The sequence below is a fragment of the Anomaloglossus baeobatrachus genome, chromosome 4, assembly GCF_048569485.1.
Source record: "Anomaloglossus baeobatrachus isolate aAnoBae1 chromosome 4, aAnoBae1.hap1, whole genome shotgun sequence".
Lineage (NCBI taxonomy): Eukaryota > Metazoa > Chordata > Amphibia > Anura > Aromobatidae > Anomaloglossus > Anomaloglossus baeobatrachus.
Genome location: NC_134356.1, coordinates 29062114 through 29085393, shown reverse-complemented (window position 1 = coordinate 29085393; position 23280 = coordinate 29062114). Strand labels below are relative to the sequence as shown.

At 47.1% G+C, this 23280-nt stretch overlaps 1 protein-coding gene across 14 annotated transcripts in view; it reads right to left on the bottom strand.

Moving 5' to 3' along the window:
* The window catches only part of BICD1 (BICD cargo adaptor 1), a 203949-nt gene extending 202481 nt beyond the window's left edge, over positions 1-1468 (bottom strand). For 5 of the 14 annotated variants that reach the window (XM_075344185.1, XM_075344191.1, XM_075344186.1 and 2 more), the window contains exon 1: positions 925-1460. In XM_075344185.1, the coding sequence (XP_075200300.1) occupies positions 925-1137 (213 nt within the window). In that variant the 5' untranslated portion in view covers positions 1138-1460. Of the gene's footprint in view, positions 1-924 lie in introns of all 14 variants that reach the window. The other 9 variants (XM_075344177.1, XM_075344178.1, XM_075344179.1 and 6 more) reach the window with 6 other exon arrangements.
* Positions 1469-23280: the final 21812 nt, after the last annotated feature.

The window sequence follows — 23280 nt, the reverse complement described above, 5'->3', positions numbered from 1 at the left end:
CTCACCTCTGGACTGTGGAGCCTCATCTCTGCACTGTGCAGCCTCACCTCTGGACTGTGCAGCCTCACCTCTGGACTGTGCAGCCTCACCTCTGGACTGTGCCAGCCTCACCTCTGGACTGTGCAGCCTCACCTCTGGACTGTGCAGCCTCACCTCTGGACTGTGCAGCCTCACCTCTGGACTGTGCAGCCTCACCTCTGGACTGTGCAGCCTCACCTCTGGACTGTGCAGCCTCACCTCTGGACTGTGCCTCCCTCACCTCTGGACTGTGCAGCCTCACCTCTGGACTGTGCAGCCTCACCTCTGGACTGTGCCAGCCTCACCTCTGGACTGTGCAGCCTCACCTCTGGACTGTGCCAGCCTCACCTCTGGACTGTGCCAGCCTCACCTCTGGACTGTGCCAGCCTCACCTCTGGACTGTGCAGCCTCACCTCTGGACTGTGCCAGCCTCACCTCTGGACTGTGCCAGCCTCACCTCTGGACTGTGCAGCCTCACCTCTGGACTGTGCCAGCCTCACCTCTGGACTGTGCAGCCTCACCTCTGGACTGTGCAGCCTCACCTCTGGACTGTGCAGCCTCACCTCTGGACTGTGCAGCCTCACCTCTGGACTGTGCAGCCTCACCTCTGTGCTGTGCCTCCCTCACCTCTGGACTGTGCAGCCTCACCTCTGCACTGTGCAGCCTCACCTCTGGACTGTGCCAGCCTCACCTCTGGACTGTGCCAGCCTTGCCTTTGGACTGTGCCAGCCTCACCTCTGCACTGTGCAGCCTCACCTCTGCACTGTGCAGCCTCACCTCTGGACTGTGCAGCCTCACCTCTGGACTGTGCAGCCTTGGCACATGGTACGCCAGACCTATGTGCAGGCAGTGCCATCACTGCAGCCCTGCCTGGTCACAGCCCCCTCCCCAGGGTCTGACACCCACCTCCTTGAGTTGCTCCAGCTCCTGCTTCAGGGTGTCATACTCAGCCTCCAGCTCATCATACTGCTGCTTCAGGGCCAGCTTCTCCTCCAGCACCACCAGCCCGTACTCCGCAGCCTGGATCTTCTCCTGGGTGGTCTCACTCAGCTCCTTGGTCAGTCTCTCAATCTCAGCCTTGTAATCCTCCACAGTCTGCAGCACCTCCTCAGCAGCCATAGTCCCTTGTGTTGGGAGTCAGACTGGATGGACAGATGGGTGGGGAGGGGAGAGGAGAGAGGAAGGGGGATGAGCAGAGATGGAGGCTGCTCTGTGGGTATCAGATCTGCAGCATCATGCCAAGCACAGGCGCAGAAGCCTGGCCCCCCATGCCCAGAGCGGACCCCTGTGTGCGCCCTGTGTGTGCACTGCACCCCCTGCCCGGATACACAGGTCTCTGGCTTTTCTGCTTATTCATAGCCAGGGACATGAGGAGGAGGCAGCGCCATTTCTTCTGCAGTGTGAACTTTCCACCTGCTGCCCCCCTCTGCAGGCTGCAAAATGATGCAGTCTGCCAGGAACTGGCATCTACCAGCGTTGGCCCCGGGAGCGCACATGTCGGCTCGTGGGGGGAGAGAGGGACGCTCAATGCCAGTAAGGAGCACTTAGAGTCAGGATAATGGGATTGGCGGAGCAGCATCACAATATGGGAACACTCAGTTATTTGTGGCTGTCTGTAACCTTCAATCACCCGGAGATGGAGAGAAATGGATGAAGTGTGGGCAGAATGTATCAATATTTCTCACTATCTTCTCCGTCCATCCATCTACAAAAAAACTGACCAGCACCTCCGAACAGAATAAAGCAAGTGTGAACGGGTGCAAGCGGCTATGTCTGCAGAATATACAAACAAAAGAATACAAGAGAATCATTATTTTGTCTAGCATCTATCTATCTATCCATCCATATATGTATACATCCATCTATCTATCTATCTATCCATCCATCCATTCATCCATCCATCTATACATCCATCTATCTATTTATCTATCTATCTATCCATCCATCCATTCATCCATCCATCTATATATCTATTCATCCATCTATCCATCCGTCTCTCCGTCCTTCCATCTATCCATAAATCAATCCATCCATCCATTCCATCTATCTATCTATCTATCTATCTATCTATCTATCTATCTATCTATCTATCTATCCCTCTATCTATCCCTCTATCTATCTATCTATCTATCTATCTATCTATCTATCTATCTATCCATCCATTCATATATTTATCCATCTATGTATACATCCATTTAGTCATCCATCTATCCATCCATCTATACATCCATCTATCTATCTATCTATCCATCCATCCATTCATCCATCCATCTATACATCCAGCTATCTATTTATCTATCTATCCATCCATCCATCCATTCATCCATCTATCTATATATCTATTCATCCATCTATCCATCCGTCTCTCCGTCCTTCCATCTATCCATAAATCAATCCATCCATTCCCTCTATCTATCTATTTATCTATCCATCCATTTATCCATCTATCCATTCATCCATCCATCCACCCATCCATCCATCCATACATCCATTCCATCTATCCATCGACCTATTCCATCTATCTATCTACAAATGAACTGACCAGCATATCTGAACTGAATAAAACAAGTGTGAACGGGTGCAAGCTACTATGACTATATAATATAAAAACAAAAGAATACAATAAAATATTATTTTGTCTATCCATTTATCCCACCATTCATCATCTATCCATCCATAATTCTATCCATTCATCCATCCATCATTTATCCATCCATCCATCCATCTATCTACCGTATCTATCTCTAAATCTATCCATTCATTCATTCTTTCATCTATCTACAGTCAGGGCCAGAAATATTTGGACAGTGACACAAGTTTTGTTATTTTAGCTGTTTACAAAAACATGTTCAGAAATACAATTCTATATATAATATGGGCTGAAAGTGCACACTCCCAGCTGCAATATGAGAGTTTTCACATCCAAATCGGAGAAAGGGTTTAGGAATCATAGCTCTGTAATGCATAGCCTCCTCTTTTTCAAGGGACCAAAAGTAATTGGACAAGGGACTCTAAGGGCTGCAATTAACTCTGAAGGCGTCTCCCTCGTTAACCTGTAATCAATGAAGTAGTTAAAAGGTCTGGGGTTGATTACAGGTGTGTGGTTTTGCATTTGGAAGCTGTTGCTGTGACCAGACAACATGCGGTCTAAGGAACTCTCAATTGAGGTGAAGCAGAACATCCTGAGGCTGAAAGAAAAGAAAAAATCCATCAGAGAGATAGCAGACATGCTTGGAGTAGCAAAATCAACAGTCGGGTACATTCTGAGAAAAAAGGAATTGACTGGTGAGCTTGGGAACTCAAAAAGGCCTGGGCGTCCACGGATGACAACAGTGGTGGATGATCGCCGCATACTTTCTTTGGTGAAGAAGAACCCGTTCACAACATCAACTGAAGTCCAGAACACTCTCAGTGAAGTAGGTGTATCTGTCTCTAAGTCAACAGTAAAGAGAAGACTCCATGAAAGTAAATACAAAGGGTTCACATCTAGATGCAAACCATTCATCAATTCCAAAAATAGACAGGCCAGAGTTAAATTTGCTGAAAAACACCTCATGAAGCCAGCTCAGTTCTGGAAAAGTATTCTATGGACAGATGAGACAAAGATCAACCTGTACCAGAATGATGGGAAGAAAAATGTTTGGAGAAGAAAGGGAACGGCACATGATCCAAGGCACACCACATCCTCTGTAAAACATGGTGGAGGCAACGTGATGGCATGGGCATGCATGGCTTTCAATGGCACTGGGTCACTTGTGTTTATTGATGACATAACAGCAGACAAGAGTAGCCGGATTAATTCTGAAGTGTACCGGGATATACTTTCAGCCCAGATTCAGCCAAATGCCGCAAAGTTGATCGGACGGCGCTTCATAGTACAGATGGACAATGACCCCAAGCATACAGCCAAAGCTACCCAGGAGTTCATGAGTGCAAAAAAGTGGAACATTCTGCAATGGCCAAGTCAATCACCAGATCTTAACCCAATTGAGCATGCATTTCATTTGCTCAAATCCAGACTTAAGACGGAAAGACCCACAAACAAGCAAGACCTGAAGGCTGCGGCTGTAAAGGCCTGGCAAAGCATTAAGAAGGAGGAAACCCAGCGTTTGGTGATGTCCATGGGTTCCAGACTTAAGGCAGTGATTGCCTCCAAAGGATTCGCAACAAAATATTGAAAATAAAAATATTTTGTTTGGGTTTGGTTTATTTGTCCAATTACTTTTGACCTCCTAAAATGTGGAGTGTTTGTAAAGAAATGTGACAATTCCTACAATTTCTATCACATATTTTTGTTCAAACCTTCAAATTAAACGTTACAATCTGCACTTGAATTCTGTTGTAGAGATTTCATTTCAAATCCAATGTGGTGGCATGCAGAGCCCAACTCGCCAAAATTGTGTCACTGTCCAAATATTTCTGGACCTAACTGTATCTATCCCTCTATCTATCTATCCCTCTATATCTATCTATCTATCTATCTATCTATCCCTCTATCTATCTATCTATCTATCTATCCCTCTATATATATCTATCTATCTATCCCTCTATCTATCTATCCCTCTATCTATCTATCTATCTATCCCTCTATCTATCTATCTATCTATCTATCTATCTATCTATCTATCTATCTATCTATCCCTCTATCTATCCCTCTATCCCTCTATCTATCTATCTATCCCTCTATCTATCCCTCTATCTATCTATCCCTCTATCTATCTATCTATCTATCCCTCTATATATATCTATCTATCTAGCTATCTATCTATTCCTCTATCTATCTATCCCTCTATCTATCTATCTATCTATCTATCTATCTATCTATCTATCTATCTATCCCTCTATCTATCTATCTATCTATCTATCTATCTATCTATCCCTCTATCTATCTATCCCTCTATATCTATCTATCTATCCCTCTATCTATCTATCCCTCTATCTATCCCTCTATCTATCTATCCCTCTATCTATCTATCCCTCTATCTATCTATCTATCTATCTATCCCTCTATCTATCTATCCCTCTATCTATCTATCTATCTATCTATCTATCTATCTATCTATCTATCTATCTATCTATCCCTCTATCTATCTATCTATCTATCTATCTATCCCTCTATCTATCTATCTATCTATCTATCTATCTATCTATCTATCTATCTATCTATCTATCTATCCATCTATCCCTCTATCTATCCCTCTATCTATCCCTCTATCTATCTATCTATCCCTCTATCTATCTATCTATCTATCTATCCCTCTATCCCTCTATCTATCTATCTATCTATTTATCTATTTATCTATCTATCTGATAAGGGGGGCAGAATTTAGGGTGATGCAATCCAAGTTATGCATCCACGTCTTAAACCCGTCTGCATTCCAGATCATGAGTCATTTGTCAGTTGCATGCTATTCGTCCACACAGATCAGCGATGACCACAGATCTATGTAGGACATATGACTGCTATAATTACGGAAGTTCAGATACATTTAAAGAAATCATTTGGCCAGGAGCCAAGAATACGTAACACTGCTCCTATTGGGTAAGCGGCAACAAGGGCTTATTCTGAGCTTCTTATGAGATATATACTGTATGTATATGTGTTTCATCATTTTTAGAGCTGATCGGATTGGCAAAAAACAGACCGACGGATCACTGCTCAATTAAAAAAAAAACCTCGATCCGCTCCGGAATCCGGTGCACATATAAGTCAATGGGGACCAGAATCTGGAGATTAAAAACGTTGGTGGAAGGGATAGTGGGGTAGGAGCCGACGCGGTATACTCCCCGAGGCTGTGTTCTTGCGGCAAACTCCTTCTGGGTCACACTTTTCCCTTCCGAAGCCAATAATTCAATATTCACTGTTTTGCCCGCCCACCGGTGCGTGTAATTGGTTGCAGTTAGACACGCCCCCACCCTGAGTGGCAGCGTTTCAGCTGACTGCAACCAATCACAGGCGCCAGGACTGCTTCTTGGCGGGGAAAGCAGTGCAAGTGTCTTCGGGGCAGTATGGTGAGTGTGCATGTAGACAGAAACACATGCGGCCCGCTCCTGTCAGAAGTGTGTGCAGCTGTGCCGATGATGTGATGTCAGACTTGTGCGAGTCTGGCATGACATCACCCGGCACGGCTTGCCGCTCTCTGAACATGAGTGTGCATGTACCTAAAAACACATGTACGCTCCTGTCAGAAGTGTGCGCGGCTGTGCCGGTGATGCGATGTCAGATTCGTGCAAGTCCCTCACAAGTGTGACTCCGGCCTAAGAGAATCGGCATGCAGCTTTTTTTTTATTTAAATATATAATTAAAAAAAAAAAAACGATGTGCGCTCCCCCTAATTTTCATCCCCCGCCAAGATAAAGCCAGCTGGAGGCCGGTATTCTCAGTCCGCAGTCGCCCGGGATTGCTGCATCCATTGGATATGACAATCCCGGTGCCTTACCGACTCTTCCCAAATTGCCCTGGTGCGTTGACAATCGGGGTAATAAGGGGTTAATAACAGCGTACAGCTGCTACTAAGCCCTAGGTTAGTGATCAATAATCTGTACATGAACGTAAATAAGCACAGACAGAGAAAAAAACCTATATTTGGAAAAAAAAATACAAAAACACACCTTCCTTGACCACTTTATTAACCCCATAATCACCCCTCCAGGTCTAGCGTAATCTACACGAGGTCCCACGATGACGCATCCTGCTCTGCTACATCCCACAGCTAGCAGCCATAGAGAACGACTGCCGGCTGTGAGTGTAGCCTATGACTGAGCCGCGACAAGCGATGACTGCAGGCAGGAGCTGTCACAGGCTGGGGGCGCGTTTGCCTGCAACCAATCACAGACGACGGGACAGCCGGTGGGCGTAGAAAGCACGGAAAGCACGGAAAGCTATACTGCGCAGTACAGGAAGTGAATGCGCGATCCGGAAGCAGTTTGCTGCCATGACACCAAGTTTCGTAAGTATGAAACTCTCACTTAATTTTTATTTTCTTTATTTTTCAACTAATTTCACCAGTGCCAGGTCCGGATTGTGCATCCGGAATCCCAGATCCAAGGCCAGCCATATCTCTTTGGCTGGCTGTGAAAGCAGGTCCCTGGCCACTTTCTATGGTCTCCGGGAGCCCACAGCCGCACCCTATCTCAGTCCTCTTCTTCTGAGACTTGCCTTTGTAGGGTCAGGACAATGTTTTCTCAAGAGACTTTCCATCTTTCCTTTTTTCTTCACATCGGGGTCACTTAAGTAGCACAGATTGGCTGACTGTTTCTGTGGTAAGTGGTCGCATTCTTACTGCGTCCCTTGATTCCTCCAATGTAGGCCTCAACCCTGCTCACCGCGACTCTGTCTGGCAATAGCAAAGCTTCCATCAGTTCTTCTTTCTTCTATGGTCTCGTGGTGGCGTACAGCCCATTGGCGGTGATCAAGTCTCTAGTCTTCCATACAGAGTAGATATTGGCTGCCATCTTGCAGGCTTCAGTGAGAGCACATACCTCTGCTTCTTGTGCAGACAGGGATGCGGGTAGCAACTGCTCTATCAGTACAGCGTCTTCTGGTACCACCACCATACCTGTGGTCCATCCGCAAAGGGGTTAAGTCAGGGTCTTCCAAGGGAGTATCTATCACTGTATCTGAATCCAGAGGAGAGCAAGGCAATCATGTAGAGTTATGCCAGAGTCGACTACCTCTTCGACCAAGGTGTCAGAGGTGGGACACTCCCCCCCTTGGAAGAGGAAGAAGTGTAGCAGGATTAAGGACTGCACACCGGGAGGTGGTGACATTGTCAGGGAGCAGTGATGTCATGCGGTGCATTGATCTTCAACTGGTGCTTTAGGTTGGTGTTTCTCGGAAGACTGAATCCAACCTGGATGAGTGGTATCCAAAGGGCCGCTGTCTTCCTCCATGGCAAACAGGCCATGGCAAACAGGCAGAATGACTTCTGGTAGTCAGGCAGGCCTAGGGCTGGAAATAAAGTGATGATACTTGTCAGGTGACTGAATGCAGCACATTTGTACGTGGGGTGGTCTTGGAAGCTGCTAGATTCATCTCCACACCTCTTGCCACGTGAAAAAGAGTGTCTTTGTCCTTCACTGTGCAATCAGGAGTTATCAGCTGTAGTTGTTTGCGTATGGGCTCTCGGAGACCTGATACAAAGGACTATACCCAGGTTTGTATGGAAGAGCATTGGGTGTAAAATGGGGTCAGGAGAACACTGACATTCTAAAAACTAAGATCCCCTAAAAGAGCACAAGAGTGTTTGGTAACTAATAAGCAACAACCCCCTGACTATAAATACACAACTAGAAATAGCAGTGGAGTATGCTTACTCTATCTAGTTGCTTCGTCACCGCCAAAGAAACTAGCTAGCCTCAAGAAAAAGAAATAAATCCTAAATTGCCTCGGAGCAGCCCCAAAAAGATAGTTAAAGCCCCTAACATATATTGATGATGATATAAGAAGTAAACAATACACAGTTGGTTAAGGATAGACTTAAGCAAAGAGAGGCCCTGCTAACTAAGACACCAAAGGTTAGGATAGATGCTGCCAGCAAAACCATAATATATGCCAACTCTTGATGATCAGAAGTCCCTTAGGACAACACGATCCACCACCCACTACATCAGGGAACTATTGTACAAAATACCAGGCAGGATAATAAACAAGCGAGATTATCTCAAAACTAGGCTAAGTAGCAACTCCCATGGGCAGAAAAATACTCAATGTCCAACACAACAAAATAGTGAGCAGTCCATTGATGTCGTCTAATAAATTATATACTAGGTACAGCAAAAACAAATATGCAAATGTGAAGGAAAAAAGTTTTCACCGGATTATTAGCAATGGCCTTTGTTAAGGTTTATTAGTGGAAACACAATGGGGCACAAATGCATATATGACCAAAAAACGTAGTGTGGATTTCAGGTCTTTATGTACCTCCTCTGCAGCCTCTGCTGCACCAGCAAAAAACAGAGCAGTGGCTTGGGCTCCTAAGATGGCGGCTGAACTAGGTGTTGACCAGGATAAAATGGCATCTGAAGAGTGACTATGTAGTGACTGAGTTACATTGGGCGCCAAAAGAGGAACTAGGTGTTGGACAAAATGGCATCCGAAGAGGCCGGAGAGGGAGGGACATGGGACATGCCATCTACATTCAGGACAGCTTATAGGGTGGAGGGCGTTGCTTTCTAATGGCCCTGGGAGAAGCCATTTTCACAGACAGGCAATATACATGTAGTCTAGTTACTAGATTCAGAATTACATTTCTTCAATCCATCTCAATATTTTCACTTCCCTTGACATTCTATCAATATCACATCCTTTACCTGAATCTCTCCTCATCTAATCTCCCCCCTTGGGCAGCCATTCCTGCCAACCCCAACCCCCCCCTCCCCCCACCCCAAATAGAATTTTTATATTTTTTTTCCCACATGCTAAATTTGCTAGTTTCATTTGACCTTATTTCACAGATCTTCAAATACAAAAACTAACACTTCCCTTTTTTTTTTTCCAATTTCAACATTTCTCAGGTGTTCCCCTATTCCTTCTGCACCAGAAACTGTGTACATTGACAGGATCATATGTACAAATGTCTAGATTCTATCTCGGTCGACACCAACAATACAATACCGCTACTCCAGCGTGAATGTTTAGTTTGAAAACGTTTGCTTCCGGAAACAATCAGAGTGCATGCCAAAACCAGTATCACGTGGGTGACAAGAAATGTCATCCACCCGCACTATACGCCAGCCGTACATTGATATTACAAGTACCAAAGTCTGTTTACACTACATATGTGGCGCCCCTGAGGCTTCCGTCGCCACAGAGATATTGCACCTCAGCCAGAGGTGTGATGTCCCATCCTGGGTAAGAATGAGGTCATATGCCGGTCCATAGACCAAAACTTGCACACACCAATTGGTAGGCATACACTGGGTCAGGGATAGAGGCAGCCACCCCCATAGATGTATTCATGTGACCATAAGTCCCATTTCTGGTCCCAATAGTGTGGGTCCTAGTCAGTGGGTGTGTGGGAGGAGTCAGAAAGTGTGAGTAGATAAGGGAACCAGGAAGTTCAAGTTCAGTCAGAGTCAGTCTGTCAGGAGGAGGAGAGGGAGGTAGTTACCTCAGGAGAGTGAAGGAGAGAAAGTGACAGAAGGAAGTTCCTGGTGGAGATCCTGGGGTCTAGTTAGGTCCAAGTGACACCTAAAGAGAGAGAAAGAAAGGATTCCAGGGCCACGGAAGTGCATATTGGCTCGTGGCCTGTTCCACAGGAAGATCGGGTCGAGGGATCTGGCTGCATTCAGGGACGGTCCCCAGACAGAGGGAAGAAAGACAATTCCTCATAAAGTAACACTGAAGACCGAGGGTGGTTGCAAGCACCCAGGGCCACAACCTGCCACAGACCCCCTGTGACGAGGGCAAGATACAACTGCGGTTAGCCCTCTTTGTTCAGGCCCTGTGGAGGAGGCCGAGACCAGTTCAACTAATAGAGTCGAGGCTGAGAAGACAGTCAGGAAAGAGACAGACAGGAAAGAGGGGTGCACCGGTATTGAACTCTGAATTACCCGGGATCGGCGGAGGCACTGGACAGTGGATCTCAGCATACCTTGGGCAACCGGTTGTCTGCAGCAACTGAAACAGTGAGTAAAAGACCTAAACTGCAAGCCATGTGTCGTCTAATTAATTCTGCACCTCGTCCACTAACACCATAGACTTTTCCAAGCACCAAAGGTTGCCCCGGGGTACCCGCTCTACCTGTGGAGACAAAGAAACACCTTAGCTGCCATAATATCAGCCCCGGAGGTCCCTTCCAGCAGCTGCATCTCCATAGCTGCATATTACCACAGGTGGCGTCATGAATCTTATATAAACTTTAACACTATCATCAACCCCAATACCGCCACATTAACTGACCCCACCAGGGCCACGGAATCAGGCCCCGCCACCGCTGACTACCCCGGACTAGTCCGGCCCGACACCGAGTCACCTAAGGCCCTGGGTTGGGCGAGTCTCATACACCTCATAAGGACGGTCCATCCAAAACTCAAAAAACTTGATCAAGACTGAGGTTAAGAATTTTCCCCTGTAATGCTATTCTCTTCCTAGGATCACGAAAGAACACATTACCTTCCACTGAGATACAGCTAGGACTCTTTACCATCAGCCCAGTACACAACAGGTAATCACTAAACCCCCCTTCTGTCTCCTCTATTCCCGGAAGTCTAGGGCCCCCAGACTTATCAATTATTTCAATTATTGAACCCGTCGCACAATGATGTATTTGCAGTCTACTTGCTGCCTCATAAGTAGTTAACTTCTCGGAAGTACAACTTCCTCTTTACGCATAAGAAAAGACAGCTGGGTACAGTAACGTAATGCACTTCTTTTTTCCACGAACGACTCTGCTATTTTATTTCCACACGAACAGAGAAAAGACGAACCAACACATATTGACATACAATAAAGACACAAGACATAAAATACAGGTGTCTGAACTCGCCAATTCCACAGTTTAAAACAGTTCTTCATACTTCATACTTCCGCTTTTTCACGGAACAGATAAAGACACACATTACACATTATATTATGCAGATGTTGTAAGAGATATTATGACCGGATTCGCACTAGGATTTTTATCTCACAGAGATCGGTCATTAGGTGTCTTGACTCAGGCAGCTGACATCCCCCCCTTCCAAACGGAAACACATGTGAGTTTATTAAAGCAAGATAAGGAATTTTCTTACCTTTTTTGTGGAGTTGCGAAATCTCCTCTCTTGTGTGAAAATGGAGATGACCGCACAGCTGTCTTTCGTCCAGACTTTTCGTCCTAGCTGACGTTGGTCACCATCTGATAAGGGGGGCATAATTTAGGGTGATGCAATCCAAGTTATGCATCCACATCTTAAACCCGTCTGTATTCCAAATCATGAGTCATTTGTCAGCATGCATGCTATTCGTCCACACAGATCAGCGATGACCACGGATCTACGTAGGAAATATGACTGCTTTAATTACGGAAGTTCAGATACATTTAAAGAAATCAGGTGGCCAAGAGCCAAGAATATGTAACACTTCTCCTACTGGGTAAACGACAAAAAGAGCTTATTCTGAGATATATATGTATATGTGTTTCATCATTTTATATTACGCTAAGTCAGCATGAATCACTTATGACCAGAAAGTCCCGTATCTGAGTACAGTTCAAACGCCATTTTGAGTCCTGTTTTTGGATATCTTCATATAATTTGTAATACTCATAACAGCCCATAACCATGTCCATAACATATCTATCCATCCATCTATCTATCCAACCATCATCTATCCATCTATAAATCTATCTATTCATCCATCCATTATCCAGCTGTCTATCTATCTATCCATCCAGACATCCATCTATATACCTCACGTCTCTATATTCTATGTCTCTGCATTCCTAAAAAGTGTAATTGCAACACCAAGACAGAAAAATGGTGGACTCCTGGAAATCCCAGGATGGATAGACATGGTACTAATAAGCAAATGCTGAAAAAATATGGAGATAAAATCTTCAAAACATCTGGATTTATTCAGTGTGACCCATGTGCAGAAGTCCTGGCACTTAGAGCCTCGGCTGCTGTCACTCAGGTTATTAATGGTCGTCTGAGGAACGTTCTGCCTCACTGAATGTACTTGGACAAATCATCAAGATCCTCTGCTGGCAGCTCTTATGTAATCACGAACCAAAGACGTCCCAGATGTGCTCGAGAGGGACAATTCCGGAGACGCTGTAGTCATAGCTGCTCACAGTAGCACAAGCTACATGAGGCTTTCAACTGTCATGTTGAAAAGCAGCTTCTAAGACATTTTTACATATGAAGGCCATTGACCTCGTAGTCTCCTGACCAATCTCCAACTATCATTATGTCCAAGACAAAAGCAAGACTCATCGCTGAAGAGGACAGGCCTCCATTCCAGTCGTGCTATGTACCATAATAGACTTTGAGAGCAGTGGTGTGAGATTAGGGGTATATCTGTAGAAGAACATATGGCTTGTAGGCCAATGGCAAGCAAAAAACACCTTCTGATGGTTTGTCTTGATACTGTTTGATGCGTTAGTCTCGGTATGTGACATGCAGCTTCACATGCACCATAGAAGTATTACTATGTGCTAATGAGGTCATCATTAGCTGAAGGGAGGCGGCTCTTTGTGTCACATTGTTCATGAACCCCACATCCGAGCCCCCGCGATGCTCAGCCAAATACCGAGCGTACCCGAGCATCCCATATAATGCTGGAGTGAGAACCGCTCGGCATGTGGTACAAGAGGAGGGGTACACGAGGGAAAGTGTAAAAGAAGGCCCTGATGATAGGAATGAGGTGACCACCAGAACTCACCTGTGGCTGATCCCTAAAGTCCCAAGATGGGTCCTTCCCCCCATGCGTGACTATGTTCTTAGGCCATGGCTGACCTTGGATTAGCCCTGTCTAGTGCCAGGCACTTAAGGCGACATTACACGGGACAATATATCGTGCGTTCGCACCCGCCCCCCATCGTTTGTGCGTCCCCTGAAGGGGGAGGGACGTTCGGCGTCACAGCAACATCACACAGCGGCCATCCAATAGAAGCGGAGTGGCGGAGATGAGAGGCCGTTACATCCCGCCCACCTCCTTCCTTCCTCATTGCCGTAGGTAAGGACGTAGGTAAGCTGCAGTTCGTCGTTCCAGAGGTGTCACACGGAGCAACGTGTGCTACCCTGGGAACGATGAACAACCGGCGCGCAGAAGGAGAACCGACATTTTGAAAATGAACGACGTGTCAACAAGTAACGATAAGGTGAGTATTTTTGCTCATTAACACGTTAACAGTCGCTCGTAGCTGTCACACGCTACGATATGTCAAACGATGCCGGATGTGCGTCACGGAATCCATGACCCCGACGACATATCGCCCGATATATCATAGCGTGTAACAGTCTTACTTCTATTATATAGACAACATGAGGAAGGGGAACAAACAAGGGAAACAGATTCAACACAGAACTCTAATTCTTCTCCAGAGAGATTCCTCGACTTACGCGAGAAAGATCACCACTGCTTTCTCCAAAGACAGCTCCTTCTCAGGTCCGCTTAGAATGAGCTATAGCCGGCATAGGAGGAGTGAGGACTGGATATTTATAGCAGAAGGGAGTGGCCACAGCTGAGATTACAACTACTTGTTTAATCACAGCAGGATAGAAAGGAACCTTAATCCCTTCAACACCAAATGGAATTAAATAAACTCCAATTTAAAGGGTAAACAACTAGTGGGCACTAAAGAGGATCTGCGATCAATTAAATGCTGTGACCTTCTGATCCTAGATCCCTCTGAGGTCACATCAGGCTGTAACACACTTGTGACACCCCGAGTATCGATCTCATCATTACCAAGCGTCATTCTTCAAATCCGGCTAGAGTAAGTGGACAACGCCTTGATGAAGGAATGTCACACCAGTCCTAGTCCCTGGATTATGGTTTGGGGTGGCATAATGTATGGAAGATGGACCATTCACGTTCTCATTCCAGGTACAGCTCAAGGTTACATTGATTTGGCCGTGGAATTAGTGCTTTGCCCATTTCTCCAGTGTCCCAAGAGCTGTTTTCCAAGATGTCAGCCCCAGGCTGAATGTTGTTCATGCTACTGTGAGGAACCGGCGTGGCCTAAACTTGCTTCACTGGCTGCAGCATCTCCAGGCTTGTCCTCCTTTGAGCTTATCTGGGAAATCAACAGTGGACAACTACACCGGAAGCTGCCAGCAGAGGATCTCGATGATTTCCCCAAGAGCATTCAGTGGAACAGAACATTAATCAGACGACCAATAGTCACCTCATTGATAGCAGCTGAGGGGGTGTAAGTGCCGGGATTTTTATGTGGGATTTGTGTTTTTCCCTGTGATTTACATAATGTCACAGCTTTTCCTTCGTAGTGTTACTATTTCACTGTTGAAGATTGTATACATTCAACAAGCCAAAGAGAGCAGTAGTGTAATATATATATATATATATATATATATATATATATATATATATATATATATATATATATATATATTTTATATATATATATATATATTATATATATATATATATATATATATATATATATATATAGTATATATATCGGGTGTGAATGTGAAAAAAAAATCTCTTCTATGTGTTTCAAATACATTCATGGGCAAAAGTGTTGGCACCCTTGAAATAGTTAAACAGAATGAAGTATTTTTATTGCACTTGCTCGTTTTGTTACATGTTTATTTCCTTTGTGTGTGTGTTGGAACAGCACCAAAAAAACCCTAAGAAAAAAAGGACAAATTGGACATAATTTCACACAAAACTCCATAAAAAGACCTAATAAAATTGTTGTCCTCCTCAACTTAATATTTGGTTGCACGCCCTTTAACCATTGGAGTTAGAAGTCAGTGAGAGCGCTGACGTCAGCAGAGCAGGAGATCGTCACTGCAGGTAATGATCTCCTCTAACCTCCTGAAGTCAGCGCTCGTCATCCCCTGCAGTGACCTGGCCTGACCTATTGATGTTAGCTCAGGTCACTGCACTGCTCTCCCAGCCAATGGGGAACATTCAGTTCTTCATTGACTGGGACAGTGACTATGGCATGGATTACTCCGGACCTGGAATTGATTGTTCTTTTCAATAAATTGGTGAAAGAGGGAATGTTTTGGGGAGTGTTTTTTCAAATAAAACTTTTTTTGTTGTATATTTTTTATTTCTTACTGACTAGGTTGGTGATGTCAGGTATCTGATAGACGCGTGACATCACTAACCCCAGGGCCTGATGCCAGGTGACATTACACATCTGGCATCAACCCCATATATTACCCCGTTTGCCACCACACCAGGGCAACAGATGAGTTGGGGCGAAGCACCAGGATTGGCACATCTAATGGATACGCCACTTCTGGGGCGGCTGTGGCCTGCTATTTTTAGGCTGGGGAGTGTCCAATAATAGTGAACCTGCCTAGTCTGAGAATACCAGACCACAGCTGTCCGCTTTACCTTGGCTGGTGATCCAATTTGGGGGGGACCCCACGTTTTTTGTTTTTAATTATTTAATGTAAAATAACAGCGTGGGGTGCCCTCTGTTTTGGATTACCAGCCAAGGTAAAGCTGCCAGCTGTGGTTTGCAGGCTGCAGCCGTCTGCTTTACCCTAGCTGGCTACAAAAGATAGGGGGACCCCACGTCATTTTTTTTTTAATTAATTATTTTTTGGCTAGATACAAGGCTAAGCACCCTTTAGTGCCACATAAAAGTCACTAAAGGGTGCCAGCTTAGAATATGCAGCGGGGGTAGGACATTATATATGTCTTTCTCATCTATTATCTATCTATCTATTCATCTATCCATCTTTCCCTCTATCCATTATCTATCTATCTATTATCTATATTATTTATTGCAGTTACAGCATAAAAAACGGAGGGGCCAACCTGCGGAAAAACCGCGGCAAAATCGCAGCATGCGTTTTTCCTGCGGTTTTTGTGCGTTTTTTTTTACCGCAGGTGCGGTAATCTTCAACTCCCAGAAGTTTCTCAAGAAATTTTCTTGAGAAAATCACTTTTCTAGTGCGCACAAAGCCTTATTCAAGCTTCGAAGGAGACAAAGGAAAATCGTCTGTCTTATACATGCAGACAAGAGAATTTATAGGGTATGGAAAATACAGACATAGACAGCTGTTGGCGGTGACACCTACATATGCAAGTTTTTTGGAAATACCCTTTGGGGTCACAGGTGTCACTTGACCAGACAATGTCCTGTTTTACAGATCAAACCAAACTTGTGGTTTCCAACCAAAACTACATGGATAGCGAAAAACACTGTTTATGCGGATTATAAAACACATGATTATATAGGTTGAATCACTATCATAAAAATAGAAATAAAGCATGATTATATATGTGATTATTAAGCTTAGAAAGCAAATTATTCTGACAGTTCTGTCACGTAAATAAAGGCAGATGGTATGAAGGGGGGCTGGAGTTACACACCGGGGGGCAACGAGGCTGGATGTTATACCCGGGGGGCAACGAGGCTGGATGTTATACACTGGGGGTAATGGGGCCGGATGTTATACACTGGGGGTAATGAGGCCGGATGTTATACACTGGGGGTAATCGGGCCGGATGTTATACACTGGGGGTAATGAGGCTGGATGTTATACACTGGGGGTAATGGGGCCGGATGTTATACACTGGGGGTAATGGGGCTGGATGTTATACACTGGGGATAATGGGGCCGGATGTTATACACTGGGGGTGATGGGGCTGGATGTTATACACTGGAGGTAATGGGGCTGGATGTTATACACTGGAGGTAATGGGGCCGGATGTTATACACTGGGGGTAATGGGGCTGGATGTTATACACTGGAGGTAATGGGGCTGGATGTTATACACTGGGGGTAATGGGGCTGGATGTTATACACTGGGGGTAATGGGGCCGGATGTTATACACTGGGGGTAATGGGGCTGGATGTTATACACTGGGGGTAATGGGGCTGGATGTTATACACTGGGGGTAATGGGGCCGGATGTTATACACTGGGGGTAATGGGGCCGGATGTTATACACTGGGGGTAATGGGGCTGGATGTTATACACTGGGGGTAATGGGGCTGGATGTTATACACTGGGGGTAATGGGGCCGGATGTTATACACTGGAGGTAATGGGGCCGGATGTTATACACTGGGGGTAATGGGGCTGGATGTTATACACTGGGGGTAATGGGGCCGGATGTTATACACTGGGGGTAATGGGGCTGGATGTTATACACTGGGGGTAATGGGGCCGGATGTTATACACTGGGGGTAATGGGGCTGGATGTTATACACTGGGGATAATGGGGCCGGATGTTATACACTGGAGGTAATGGGGCCGGATGTTATACACTGGGGGTAATGGGGCCGGATGTTATACACTGGAGGTAATGGGGCCAGATGTTATACACTGGGGGTAATGGGGCCAGATGTTATACACTGGGGGTAATGGGGCCGGATGTTATACACTGGGGGTAATGAGGCCGGATGTTATACACTGGGGGTAATGGGGCCGGATGTTATACACTGGGGGTAATGGGGCCGGATGTTATACACTGGGGGTAATGGGGCCGGATGTTATACACTGGGGGTAATGGGGCCGGATGTTATACACTGGGGGTAATGGGGCCGGATGTTATACACTGGGGGTAATGGGGCCGGATGTTATACACTGGGGGTAATGAGGCTGGATGTTATACACTGGGGGTAATGGGGCCGGATGTTATACACTGGGGGTAATGGGGCCGGATGTTATACACTGGGGGTAATGGGGCTGGATGTTATACACTGGGGTAATGGGGCTGGATGTTATACACTGGGGGTAATGGGGCCGGATGTTATACACTGGGGGTAATGGGGCCGGATGTTATACACTGGGGGTAATGGGGCTGGATGTTATACACTGGGGGTAATGGGGCTGGATGTTATACACTGGGAGTAATGGGGCTGGATGTTATACACTGGGAGTAATGGGGCTGGATGTTATACACTGGGAGTAATGGGGCTGGATGTTATACACTGGGGGTAATGGGGCTGGATGTTATACACTGGGGGTAATGGGGCTGGATGTTATACACTGGGGGTAATGGGGCTGGATGTTATACACTGGGGGTAATGGGGCCGGATGTTATACACTGGGGGGTAATGGGGCCGGATGTTATACACTGGGGGGTAATGGGGCCGGATGTTATACACTGGGGGGTAATGGGGCCGGATGTTATACACTGGGGGTAATGGGGCTGGATGTTATACACTGGGGGTAATGGGGCCGGATGCTATACACTGGGGGTAATGGGGCCGGATGTTATACACTGGGGGTAATGGGGCTGGATGTTGTACACTGGGGGTAATGGGGCTGGATGTTATACACTGGAGGTAATGGGGCCGGATGTTATACACTGGGGGTAATGGGGCCGGATGTTATACACTGGGGGTAATGAGGCTGGATGTTATACACTGGAGGTAATGGGGCCGGATGTTATACACTGGGGGTAATGAGGCTGGATGTTATACACTGGAGGTAATGGGGCCGGATGTTATACACTGGGGGTAATGGGGCCGGATGTTATACACTGGGGGTAATGAGGCTGGATGTTATACACTGGAGGTAATGGGGCCGGATGTTATACACTGGGGGTAATGGGGCCGGATGTTATACACTGGGGGTAATGGGGCTGGATGTTATACACTGGGGGTAATGGGGCCGGATGTTATACACTGGGGGTAATGAGGCTGGATGTTATACACTGGAGGTAATGGGGCCGGATGTTATACACTGGAGGTAATGGGGCTGGATGTTATACACTGGGGGTAATGGGGCTGGATGCTATACACTGGAGGTAATGGGGCCGGATGTTATACACTGGAGGTAATGGGGCTGGATGCTATACACTGGAGGTAATGGGGCCGGATGTTATACACTGGGGGTAATGGGGCCGGATGTTATACACTGGGGGTAATGAGGCTGGATGTTATACACTGGAGGTAATGGGGCTGGATGTTATACACTGGGGGTAATGGGGCTGGATGTTATACACTGGGGGTAATGAGGCTGGATGTTATACACTGGGGGTAATGGGGCCGGATGTTATACACTGGGGGTAATGGGGCTGGATGTTATACACTGGGGGTAATGGGGCTGGATGTTATACACTGGGGGTAATGGGGCCAGATGTTATACACTGGGGGTAATGGGGCCGGATGTTATACACTGGGGGTAATGGGGCCGGATGTTATACACTGGGGGTAATGGGGACGGATGTTATACACTGGGGGTAATGGGGCCGGATGTTATACACTGGGGGTAATGGGGCTGGATGTTATACACTGGAGGTAATGGGGCTGGATGTTATACACTGGGGGTAATGAGGCCGGATGTTATACACTGGGGGTAATGGGGCTGGATGTTATACACTGGGGGTAATGGGGCTGGATGTTATACACTGGGGGTAATGGGGCCGGATGTTATACACTGGGGGTAATGGGGCTGGATGTTATACACTGGAGGTAATGGGGCTGGATGTTATACACTGGGGGTAATGGGGCCGGATGTTATACACTGGGGGTAATGGGGCTGGATGTTATACACTGGGGGTAATGGGGCCGGATGTTATACACTGGGGGTAATGGGGCCAGATGTTATACACTGGGGGTAATGGGGCCGGATGTTATACACTGGGGGTAATGGGGACGGATGTTATACACTGGGGGTAATGGGGCCGGATGTTATACACTGGGGGTAATGAGGCTGGATGTTATACACTGGAGGTAATGGGGCTGGATGTTATACACTGGGGGTAATGGGGCTGGATGTTATACACTGGGGGTAATGGGGCCGGATGTTATACACTGGGGGTAATGGGGCCGGATGTTATACACTGGGGGTAATGGGGCCGGATGTTATACACTGGGGGTAATGGGGCCGGATGTTATACACTGGGGGTAATGGGGCTGGATGTTATACACTGGAGGTAATGGGGCTGGATGTTATACACTGGGGGCAATGGGGCCGCATGTTATACACTGGGGGTAATGGGGCTGGATGTTATACACTGGGGGTAATGGGGCTGGATGTTATACACTGGGGGTAATGGGGCCGGATGTTATACACTGGGGGTAATGGGGCCGGATGTTATACACTGGGGGTAATGGGGCCGGATGTTATACACTGGAGGTAATGGGGCTGGATGTTATACACGGGGGGCAATGGGGCCGCATGTTATACACTGGGGGTAATGGGGCTGGATGTTATACACTGGGGGTAATGGGGCTGGATGTTATACACTGGGGGTAATGGGGCTGGATGTTATACACTGGGGGTAATGGGGCTGGATGTTATACACTGGGGGCAATGGGGCCGCATGTTATACACTGGGGGTAATGGGGCCGGATGTTATACACTGGGGGCAATGGGGCTGGATGTTATACACTGGGGGTAATGGGGCTGGATGTTATACACTGGAGGTAATGGGGCGGGATGTTATACACTGGGGGCAATGGGGCCGCATGTTATACACTGGGGGCAATGGGGCCGCATGTTATACACTGGGGGCAATGGGGCCGGATGTTATACACTGGGGGCAATGGGGCCGGATGTTATACACTGGGGGTAATGGGGCTGGATGTTATACACTGGGGGTAATGGGGCTGGATGTTATACACTGGGGGTAATGGGGCCGGATGTTATACACTGGGGGTAATGGGGCTGGATGTTATACACTGGGGGCAATGGGGCCGGATGTTATACACTGGGGGTAATGGGGCCGGATGTTACACACTGGAGGTAATGGGGCTGGATATTATACACTGGAGGTAATGGGGCGGGATGTTATACACTGGGGGTAATGGGGCCGCATGTTATACACTGGGGGTAATGGGGCTGGATGTTATACACTGGGGGTAATGGGGCTGGATGTTATACACTGGGGGTAATGGGGCTGGATGTTATACACTGGGGGCAATGGGGCTGGATGTTATACACTGGAGGTAATGGGGCCGCATGTTATACACTGGGGGTAATGGGGCTGGATGTTATACACTGGGGGTAATGGGGCTGGATGTTATACACTGGGGGTAATGGGGCGGGATGTTATATACTGGGAGTAATGGGGCCGGATGTTATACACTGGAGGTAATGGGGCTGGATGTTATACACTGGAGGTAATGGGGCCGGATGTTATACACTGGGGGTAATGGGGCTGGATGTTATACACTGGGGGTAATGGGGCTGGATGTTATACACTGGAGGTAATGGGGCCGGATGTTATACACTGGGGGTAATAGGGCCAGATGTTATACACTGGGGGTAATGGGGCCAGATGTTATACACTGGGGGCAATGGGGCTGGATGTTATACACTGGGGGCAATGGGGCTGGATGTTATACACTGGAGGTAATGGGGCTGGATGTTATACACTGGAGGTAATGGGGCTGGATGTTATACACTGGAGGTAATGGGGCGGGATGTTATACACTGGGGGTAATGGGGCTGGATGTTGTACACTGGGGGTAATGGGGCTGGATGTTATACACTGGGGGTAATGGGGCTGGATGTTATACACTGGGGGTAATGGGGCCGGATGTTATACACTGGGGGTAATGGGGCTGGATGTTATACACTGGGGGTAATGGGGCCGGATGTTATACACTGGGGGTAATGGGGCTGGATGTTGTACACTGGGGGTAATGGGGCTGGATGTTATACACTGGGGGTAATGGGGCCAGATGTTATACACTGGGGGTAATGGGGCCGGATGTTATACACTGGGGGTAATGGGGCTGGATGTTATACACTGGGGGTAATGGGGCCGGATGTTATACACTGGGGGTAATGGGGCCGGATGTTATACACTGGGGGTAATGGGGCCGGATGTTATACACTGGAGATAATGGGGCCGGATGTTATACACTGGGGGTAATGGGGCGGGATGTTATACACTGGGGGTAATGGGGCCGGATGTTATACACTGGGGGTAATGGGGCTGGATGTTATACACTGGGGGTAATGGGGCGGGATGTTATACACTGGGGGTAATGGGGCGGGATGTTATACACTGGGGGTAATGGGGCCAGATGTTATACACTGGGGGTAATGGGGCTGGATGTTATACACTGGGGGTAATGGGGCCGGATGTTATACACTGGGGGTAATGGGGCTGGATGTTATTATACACTGGGGGTAATGGGGCTGGATGTTATACACTGGGGGTAATGGGGCCGGATGTTATACACTGGGGGTAATGGGGCCGGATGTTATACACTGGAGGTAATGGGGACGGATGTTATACACTGGAGGTAATGGGGCTGGATGTTATACACTGGAGGTAATGGGGCTGGATGTTATACACTGGAGGTAATGGGGCGGGATGTTATACACTGGGGGTAATGGGGCTGGATGTTGTACACTGGGGGTAATGGGGCTGGATGTTATACACTGGGGGTAATGGGGCCGGATGTTATACACTGGGGGTAATGGGGCTGGATGTTATACACTGGGGGTAATGGGGCCGGATGTTATACACTGGGGGTAATGGGGCCGGATGTTATACACTGGGGGTAATGGGGCCGGATGTTATACACTGGGGGTAATGGGGCCGGATGTTATACACTGGGGGTAATGGGGCTGGATGTTATACACTGGGGGTAATGGGGCGGGATGTTATACACTGGGGGTAATGGGGCCGGATGTTATACACTGGAGGTAATGGGGCT